This window comes from Hibiscus syriacus, unplaced genomic scaffold (genome assembly GCF_006381635.1).
Source record: "Hibiscus syriacus cultivar Baekdansim isolate YM2019G1 unplaced genomic scaffold, ASM638163v2 tig00110429_pilon, whole genome shotgun sequence".
NCBI lineage: Eukaryota > Viridiplantae > Streptophyta > Magnoliopsida > Malvales > Malvaceae > Hibiscus > Hibiscus syriacus.
Genome location: NW_024062733.1, coordinates 11,274,144 through 11,284,340, shown reverse-complemented (window position 1 = coordinate 11,284,340; position 10,197 = coordinate 11,274,144). Strand labels below are relative to the sequence as shown.

The window sequence follows — 10,197 nt, the reverse complement described above, 5'->3', positions numbered from 1 at the left end:
CATTTTTAGGGAGTATAGAACTCGAACAATTTTCTGCGAACGAGTTCACTCCCTCTTTCTTCGGGGAGTATAGAACTCGAACAATCTTCTGTCAACGGGTTCGTTCCCTCTTTCTTAGGGAGTAGGAACTTGAAGAATCTTCATCAATCGTGTATGCTCCCTATTTCCTCAGAGAGTATAAGACCCAAACAATCTTCAACAAATCTTGTCTGCTCCCTATTTCTTCAGAGAGTATAAGACCCAAACAATCTTCATCAATCGTGTCTGCTCCCCATTCTTTCAGAGAGTATAAGACTTGAACAATCTTCATCAATCGTGTCTGCTCCCTATTTCCGCAGAGAGTATAAGACTCGAACAATCTTCATCAATCGTGTCTGCTCCCTATTTCTGCAGAGAGTATAAGACTCGAACAATCTTCAACAATCGCGTCTGCTCCCTATTTCTTCAGAGAGTACAAGACTCGAACAATCTTCATCCATCGTGTCTGCTCCATATTTCTGCAGAGAGTATAAGACTCGAACAATTTTCAACAATCGTGTCTGCTCCCTATTTTTTCAGAGAGTATAAGACTCGAACAATCTTCAACAATCGCGTCTGCTCCCTATTTCTTCAGAGAGTATAAGACTCGATCAATCTTCGATTATCGTTGGGAAATCTGCAAACATTTAAAATAATCATGCAATGTCATGATCCTATTCATGCCTACGATGTATGCAATTTAATCCACTTTCTTCTTCGAAAGAATACTATCCCCTTTGATTTCAGTGGAACTCGGTTTCGCTTTGGGCATAGAGCATTTCACCAGTTCACCCCAGTTGATACTCTCAATACTATAACTTTTGGCTTGACAAGACTTTGACTTCTTTCTTTCTTGAGGCCTGCCAGTACCCTGACCAATCTTCTTGATAAATGACAACATCCTTGGGTCATCTATTAATGGCTGTGATTTTCTATGAATTCCAAAGTTTTAGCTTTTCCCAACCATACAAGCTTATGGGTAAAACCATTGCTAGCTTCAGAATACATGCATTTCCAGAACCTTTTGCATAATAATACAAAATGATCTCATGTACAACCAGTTAAGCTATGCGTTTTAACTTTCTCAAGATTAGATGCTTGTAAAAGGGAAATTAAGAAGGGAAAATATCTCTTTATTTATATAAATGGCGAAGAATTTTTAGGCAACTACATGACAAACTTTTAATCGGAAAAGAACAAAAGGATAGGTGTCTTCAAATATCAATAACACAAATGCTTTTGAACTGGCACGCCGTCAGAATGACTCGAGTGTAGCTTCTGTCAAAAGGACCTCCAAAATGGTGATGACACCTAAGAGTGCGAAACTCTTTCTGAGCCCCAAAATCTCCCATTATTGGATGCCATAAACCAATATTGAATCTCACGTGCATTCAATTCCTCCTCTGGTTGTCCTCATCGAGACTCATTGATCTTTGGTCTCAACCCCAATGGCCATTGTCGTTACCCATGTCAGGAGCTCTTCCTACTTCCAAAAACAATTCAGATTATCCACCATGCACGAACTCTGAATTTAAAACTCAAGTCGCCCTTTGCAGGTTTTCGACTCGAGACCTCCTTTGGTTTCAAGACGCCCTTTTCGAGTTTTCATCTTGAACCCTTCTTTTTTTCCATTTTTTCATTTTTTTATTTTTTCTTTTTTCATTTTCACTCATTTTTCTTCTTCTTTTTTCTTCAAGCAAAATACTTCTTAACTGCGTCAGAATTCACTGGATGAGGTAATTCAGACCCATCCATCTCAGTTAAGACCAGAGCTCCCCCAGAAAAAACTTTCTTGACAACATAGGGTCCTTCCCACTTGGGCATCCATTTCCCTCGGAAATCTTTTTGAATGGGCAATATCCTCCTGAGAGCCAAATCTCCTTCGTGGATTTCTCGAGGGCGAACCTTCTTATCATGTGCTCGTATCATCCGCTTCTGGTATATCTGACCGTGACAAATAGCCTTCAATCTCTTTTCTTCAATCAGATTCAATTGGTCATATCTGGCCTGTACCCATTCTGCCTCATTTAGCTTCACCTCTGATAAAACCCGGAGCGAGGGAATTTCCACTTCAATAGGGAGGACAGCTTCCATCCCGTAAACTAGAGAAAACGGAGTTGCCCCAGTAGACGTTCGTACAGAAGTCCGATAGGCAAACAGAGCAAATGGCAACTTCTCATGCCAATCTTTATAAGTTTCAGTCATCTTCTCTATAAGCCTCTTAATGTTCTTATTAGCCGCCTCCACTGCCCCATTCATCTTTGGGCGATAAACCGTGGAATTATGATGCTTTATTTTGAATTGCTCACATACAGATTTCATCATCTTGTTGTTTAAGTTCAACGCATTGTCAGAGATAATTCTCTCTGGTAAGCCATATCGGCAGATGATTTCTTTCTTCAAGAACCTACATATCGTTGACTGGGTGACACTTGCATAGGAAGCTGCTTCTACCCACTTGGTGAAGTAATCTATTGCTACCAGAATGAAGCGATGACCATTTGACGCTTTTGGAAAAATTTGCCCAATAACATCCATGCCCCACATAGAAAACGGCCACGGAGCTGTCATCACATGCAACGGATGAGGAGGGGTGTGCATTCTATCCCCATAAATCTGACACTTGTGACACTTTCGGGCATAATTGATGCAATCAGTCTCCATAGTTGACCAATAATACCCAAATCTCATAATCTGTCTGGCCATTACATGCCCATTAGCATGGGTGCCACATATTCCTTCATGTACTTCTTCAAGAATCATTTTCGCTTCTTTATTGTCCACACACCTTAATAAGACCTGATCCATGCTTTTCTTATATAAGATCTCACCATTAAGCACATACCCTGCTGCCATTCTTCTAATGGTCCTTTTGTCATTCTCAGTTGCCTGTTCGGGGTAACTTTGATATCTTATATACTGGAGGATATCATAGTACCAAGGTCCTTCATCATCTTCTTCTTCAATGTCAAAGCAGTGGGCTGGATATTCATAAGCCTTCATCTCAATAGGCATCATATTTGAATGCTCGTTCATCTTAAAGGCCGCTGCCAAAGTAGCCAAGGCATCCGCCATTTGATTTTCTTCTCTGGGGAGGTAATTAAAAGTCACTTCTTCAAATTCTTCAATAAGTCCCAGAACTAATTTACGATATTCCACAAGTTTGGGATCTTTGGTTTCCCATTCACCTCTGAGTTGGTAAATTACCAAAGCTGAATCCCCATATACCTTCAGCATTTTTGCTTTGAGTTCAATAGCTGCTCTAAGACCCATAACACAAGCCTCATATTCAGCCATATTGTTTGTACAATCAAAATTGAGCCGACTGGTAAAAGGATAATGCTCTTCACTTGGTGAGACCAAGATTGCCCCAATCCCATGCCCCAAGGCGTTTGAAGCACCATCAAAGTTCATCTTCCAGTATTTACCGGCAAGAGCAATTGTTTCTTCCTCCGAGATAGCCATTAAATCCTCATCCGGGAAATCGAAATTCAACTGTTCATATTCTTCTGAAGCCCTACTCGCAATGAATTCTGCTATGGCGCTCCCTTTAACTGCCTTCTGGCTTACATACTGGATATCAAATTCGGACAACAGGATTTGCCAACGGGCTAACCTTCCAGACAATGCAGGTACCCCCATTAGATACTTTAAAGGGTCCAGCTTAGATATGAGCCAGGTAGTATGATACAACATATACTGTCTAAGTCTTCTGGTAGCCCACACTAAAGCGCAACACAATTTTTCAATTGGTGAGTATCTGGCCTCACACTCAGTGAACTTCTTACTGAGATAGTAGATAGCCCTCTCCCTCTTCTCAGTTTGATCATGTTGCCCCAACACACATCCCATTGAATTGTCATAAACGGACAAGTAAAGAATTAAAGGCTTTCCTGGGATAGGTGGCGCTAGGATCGGAGTATTCGAAAGATATCTCTTTACTGCCTCAAAAGCCTCTCGGCAATCTTCACTCCATTCTCCTGAATCATTCTTACGAAGAAGGCGGAATATGGGATCACATCTTTCGGTCAGCTGCGAGATAAACCGAGCGATGTAATTTAATCTCCCCAAAAATCCTCGAACCTCTTTCTGTGTTCTTGGGGCTGGCAAATCTTGAATGGCTTTTACTTTATCGGGATCTATTTCGATTCCCTTTCGGCTCACTACGAATCCCAACAGTTTTCCCGATGTCACCCCAAAAGTACACTTATTTGGGTTAAGTTTTAGTTGGCACTTCTTTAATCTTTGAAAGAGCTTCCTCAAATTCTCGACATGTTCCTCCTCCGTCTTGGCTTTGACAATCATATCATCGACATAGACTTCAATTTCTTTATGCATCATGTCATGAAACAACGTCACCATGGCCCTCTGATAGGTTGCCCCTGCATTCTTTAATCCAAACGGCATGACTTTATAGCAAAACGTCCCCCACATAGTGATAAACGTTGTTTTCTCCATATCTTCAGGGTACATTTTAATTTGATTATAGCCGGAGAAACCATCCATAAATGAGAATAAGGAATTTCCAGCAGTATTGTCCACTAACGTATCTATATGTGGCAAAGGAAAATTATCCTTTGGACTAGCTCTATTCAGATCTCTATAGTCGACACACATTCGTACTTTCCCATCCTTCTTTGGTACTGGGACAATATTTGCTACCCACTCAGGATATTTGGCCACTGTGAGAAACCCAGCATCAAATTGTTTCTTCACTTCTTCTTTAATCTTGAGCAGCATCTCGGGTCTCATTCTTCTCAGTTTCTGTTGTACGGGCTTGCAATCAGGCTTTATTGGTAATTTATGGACAACCAATTCTGTATCCAGCCCTGGCATGTCCTCGTATGACCAAGCAAATACATCCTTGAACTCTTGAAGTAATTCTATCAAGCTTTGCCTCCCTTCAGTAGACAGGGTGGTACCAATCTTTATTTCCTTTCTATCCTCATCTGTACCCAGGTTCAAGATCTCTGTAAGCTCTTCGTGAGGCAGGATCTGCTCATCTTCCTGTTCCACCATCTTTAGTAATTCTGAGGGTGGTTCACATCCCTCATCCTCATCACAACCTTCGATTTCCCCTTGACATATGGGCATCTCGAAATCAATCTCCGGGTCAGAGTCATTAGCATTCGTATTATTGATATCCGAGTTCCTGAAAGGATAACGAAAAAGAAGATATATACATATATACATATATACATATGGGAGAATCTTTTCCCATATAAACAAATAGAAAGAAATAATATATGTGTATATTCAAACAAAAATGCATGAGGAAGTGTTTGCCATTCGGGAATTAACAAAACACATCTTTTATTGAAAGCAAGTAAAAACACACAACTTAACCCTTTACATCAAATCACCTACTGTCCCAGGGTATGAACAATAGGGAAGAGTTCCAGTGTATTACTCTGCAAAAGATTTGTAAACTACGGGCAATTCCTCCGCAGTCCAGTTGTTCAACACAAAGCCCAGTGGCGCAGGGTAAATGCCCATAGCTCTCATTTCTTTGAACTCCTCATCAGTTATGACATTAATGCCCAAGTCCTCCAAGGCATTCTCAACTATCCCTTTACTGCTTTCCAAAGTCCCTTGAAACATATATCCTCCTGATACGAAAATGATGCTCAATGGCGGGAATGTCATGGGCTCCCAGCTTGGGTCCTCACCAGTCAATCTTGCCTTTCTCAATTCCTGAATCTTCTTGATGCTTCTCATTCTTTCTTTTAAAGTTGGCTGATACCCTAAACCGAACCTGTCTCTTTTAGTTACAGGGTAGATTGGGCCTACCAGTCCTTGCAACCGACGTCCAAACCCTTTGCCAATTTTTGCTCCTCTTCCAAGAGTCAGCTTAAGCCCCATTTTGGTGCAGCTTGACAATCTAGGCTTCGGGATCTTCTTTCCTTCTGCCGCAAACATGGCATTGACGTATTCCAACGATCTGAAAGAACATTCAACAGCTTGCTCTTCCACTTCAACGTATGGAGCAGTAGTAGAAACCGAAGCAATAATGTCTTCCTCAGCATGAATGCATATAAGCCTCCCATCCATTGCAAATTTTATCTTTTGGTGCAACGTTGACGGAACCGCACCGGCCTGATGAATCCAGGGCCTTCCCAATAAACAGTTGTATGTAGGCATGATGTCCATCACAAGAAACTCTACTTCGTATATCGCCGGGCCAATAGTCAAAGGGATATCAATCTTGCCTAGAACTTCTCTCTTCGTTCCATCAAAAGCTCGAACCACACTTTGACAGCTTCTCATCAGGGTGCTGTCTACTGGCAATTTTTTCAAGGTCACCAAGGGCATCACATTTAACGCCGAACCGTTATCTATCAGTACTCTGGATAGAACATGCCCTTTGCACCTAACTGTGATGTGTAGGGCCTTATGATTGCCAATCATCCCAGAGGGGATCTCGTCCTCAGAAAAAGATAAAAAATTATCGGCCTGGATGTTGGCAACTAGTCGGTCCAGCTTTTCTGTGGGTATCTCCTTCGGGACAAATGTTTGGTTTAAAACTTTTAACAGGGCGTTGCGATGAGCCTCTGAACTCAGAAGAAGTGATAGGACAGAAATACGGGCAGGCAGCTTGTGCAATTGCTCAACAATACTGTATTCACTATGTTTCAGAAATTTTAAAAATTCCATCGCTTCATTCTCCGTTACTGGCTCATTGACTATGGGTTCATCTTCTCTTATCTGCACATCGATACTTTTTCCTTTCTCGACAGCAATCTTTTTCTCAGGTTCTTTGTGATAACATCTACCACTCCTGGTCATGTGTCCCACTTCATCTACCTCTTCCTGTTGCTTTGTCACCTCTCCTATTTGACAAGTATATCTCCAGGGTACCTGTTTATTGTCTTTGTACAGGAACGGAGAGGGAGGCGTAATAATCACCTTTGGAGCTACCTTCTCAGCCACTCGATTCTTGGGAGTAATGACGAGGGGACAACTAGCACTATAGACCTCTTTGGATGATCCCTCAGAGGCGTAAACTTCCGCTTCTTCTTTCTCAGCCCCTTCTTTGAAGAACTCGATTTCCTTACTATCCATCATCTCTTGTACCAGCCCTAAGAAATCAGAACACTGTTGTATACTGTGTTTTGTGCAGTTATGGTAGTGGCACATCTCTTCGTTATTGAAATGTTCACGTGGCAGATTAGTCTTTAATAGTCCTACCTTGACCATTTGGCGCCACACCCAAGACATGGGTGACATCACCTCCCTAGCATTTTTTACAGTCGTTTTTCCTTTCTCTTCAGCGACTGCATTAATCCCGGCTCCTGCATGGTTTGGCAATGGATTCTGGGCTATGTTTGGCTGTTCACTGTCACCAAAGTTGATGACGTTTCTTCGTCTCAGAGCTTGGACGACCTTTTTGAAAGCGGGACAATTTTCAATAGAATGTCCGGAAACCCCTGCATGGTATTCGCACTTAGCACTAGCATCATACCACTTGGGATACGGGGGTTGTATAGGGTCCACATGATAAGGTGAGACTACATGTCGATCATATAATTCGTGGAATAACTCCTTATAAGTCATGGGAATCGGATCAAATTGAGGCCTCTCTCTCCTTGGATCTCTTGCCCCCTGCCTATTGTCAATTTGGGGTGATGCTACCGTTCCCTGTGGTCGGGACACTGTGATATTATGGGAATCATACTGCCTTATTTTGTTGACTTCGTTTTCCTTCTTCCTCATCGGTTGTTTCTTGCTGGAATCTCCTCCCTCAAGCTTCCCGCTTTTGATCGCCATTTCAATCATTTCTCCCGCCGTAACTATATCAGCAAAACTTCGAGAAGGATTACCAACAAAATGTGAGAAAAATGGAGCCTTCAAGGTATTAACAAAAAGTAGGTTCGTTTCTTCCTCTACCAACGGTGGGTGGACTTGTACTGCTATCTCTCTCCACCTCTGAGCATATTGTCTGAAACTTTCACTATGCTTCTTCTCCATCGCTTGCAGCACCATTCTGTTAGGCCTGACGTCCTTCACATGTTTATACTGGTCGAGAAAAGATTTGGCCAGGTCTTTCCATGTCCTGACATCAACTCTCCTTAGTTGATTATACCATCGCAATGCTGAGCCTACTAAGCTTTCCTGGAAACAGTGGATCAACAGCTGGTCGTCCCCTACGTAACCAGTCATTTTCCTGCAGAACATTGTGATATGGGCAGAAGGGCATTGGGTACCGTCGTATTTCTCGAAGTCAGGAGTTTTGAACTTGGGAGGTAGGACCAGATCAGGAACTAAACTCAGTTCCTTAGCGTCGAGACCATACAAGCTGGTATCTTCTTTCATAGCTTGTACTTCATTTGCTAGCTGCTTATATTGCTCCTGTAACAACTTGTTTTCGCTCTTCTTTGCTTCTTCATCAAGGTCCGGGACCTGGTGATATGGGCTTTCTTCGGGATGCGAACAAGATCCAGGTTGCGGATTCACTGCAATGCCGTCAGGATTTATGTGTACTTTGGTATGGACAGATGTTCCTTGGATATTCGGAGACTGTACCGGGGTAAACCCTGGGGGGTAAAGTGGTTCTTCACTTGTTTGCTCATGGGCCTTTCCGTGCTCTGGATTTCTCCCTCCCAGCATATTTGCCAACTTAGACAACATATCCTCTTGAGCCTTAAGCATCTCTTCTTGCATTTTCCTCAGATCATCTTGCAACTGCAATTGAGTTCTTTCTATTTGAGCAATCTTATCATCCATGGCCTTCCTTGTGTTATAGTGATGCTTGAAATTTCCCAGTATTCTGTAATGTATCCCTTATTGTTAATTTTAATGCTTTGAGGATGAATGCAAATTATGTAAAGTGCGATAAAAATGCAATACAAAACTTAAATTGCAAATAAAATGCAAATGCATGCAGAAAGACATTGATTCATAAGACGCGATCAGTCTTAGAATAACTTTCATTTAGGACAAAAGCATCATCTTTACAAGAAAAAGTCCACTACAGAAATGGCCTAGCCCTCATGTTCAGCTCTACTATCTGATTGACAAGCCAATCGACCCTCTTTCCTACGCCTGATGCTGGATTGGCATAGCTCTGGATGACTTTTGCTTGGAGGTCCATCTCTCCCAACTGCCTCGCAACGCCACTTAACTGATTCATGGTCTCTCGGATCACGTGATTCACGTTTGTCTTCCAGTCTCTAAAGTGATCGTTTGAGTTTTGCCATTGCAGTCTGGTGCCTTGGACGGTGCGCTCGAGACCAGCGATTTGTGTCTGGCAGCTTCGTAAGGCAGCCTCTAAATCATGAATCTTCTTTTGCAAAGCAGCGTTCTCCTCGAGGCTAACCCTTTGATCCACTTGGCAACGCTGACTGTTTTCTGCAGATAAGGAACTTTCAAGCTGCATAACGTAGGCACTGTACTCTTCATTCTTTGCCTTAGCTCGAGCTAACTCTTCCTCATGCCTTGATTCCATTTCGTGCATCTCTTGATTGAGTACCTCTATCCGTTCGTTCTTTGCTCCACACCTCTGTATCCAGAGGAATACTTCATCCTGTTTGCCTTGGAGCACATTCTCCCGATGTTGCCTTTCTAATTTTAGCTCTTCTTTGCTTTGCCTCTTCTCAGTTTCGAGCTCGTCGATTCTTTGCTTTCGAACCTCAAGTTCAAGTTGCATGTTATTTGCCTTCATTCTGAGTTCTTCAATATTAGCATGCAATTCTTCTTCTCGCTTCTTGCTCAAGGTGTACCTTTGTCTTAACTCTTTAGCCTCTGTCCTTTCGCTCTTCAATGCCCTAACCCAGGACCTTCTCTCGGACTCAAGTTCTTGATTTCTTTTCTTCTTCTCTGTCTCTACTTCTCTGACTCGGTGCTCTCTCTCGGCTCTGACGTCTCTAACTCGACGATCCCTCTCAGCCCGGAACTCTAACCGCCACTGCTCTGAAGTTCTCCCGAGGCCAGCAATTGCCCGTGCTCGACTCATTTTTTGGTAATCGCTCTGTAGACTAGTGAGATTGGCCTCCACTTCATCCCTTCTCTTGCGCATAAGCTCAAACTGTGTATTATAAAACCCCCTATCGATGTCCAACATGAAATTCTTTTGTCTAAGGGCCTCACACTCTGCTTCCTTCCTGGCGATTTCCGCTTCGAATTCACTCTTTAGTATCTCCAACTTAGACGGCACGTATTTAAACTGTGCTTCCAAAGGAA

At 42.5% G+C, this 10,197-nt stretch overlaps 1 protein-coding gene across 1 annotated transcript; it reads right to left on the bottom strand.

The window, feature by feature from the left end:
• Positions 1–1,710: 1,710 nt before the first annotated feature.
• On the bottom strand, positions 1,711–8,346 carry LOC120125050 (the record flags this gene model as incomplete). The annotated part of the gene is made up of 3 exons (XM_039143556.1): positions 1,711–5,067; positions 5,992–6,663; positions 7,765–8,346. Coding segments are annotated over 3 exons (4,611 nt in total), but the record flags the coding sequence as incomplete, so codon positions are not given.
• Between the last annotated feature and the right edge of the window lie 1,851 nt (positions 8,347–10,197).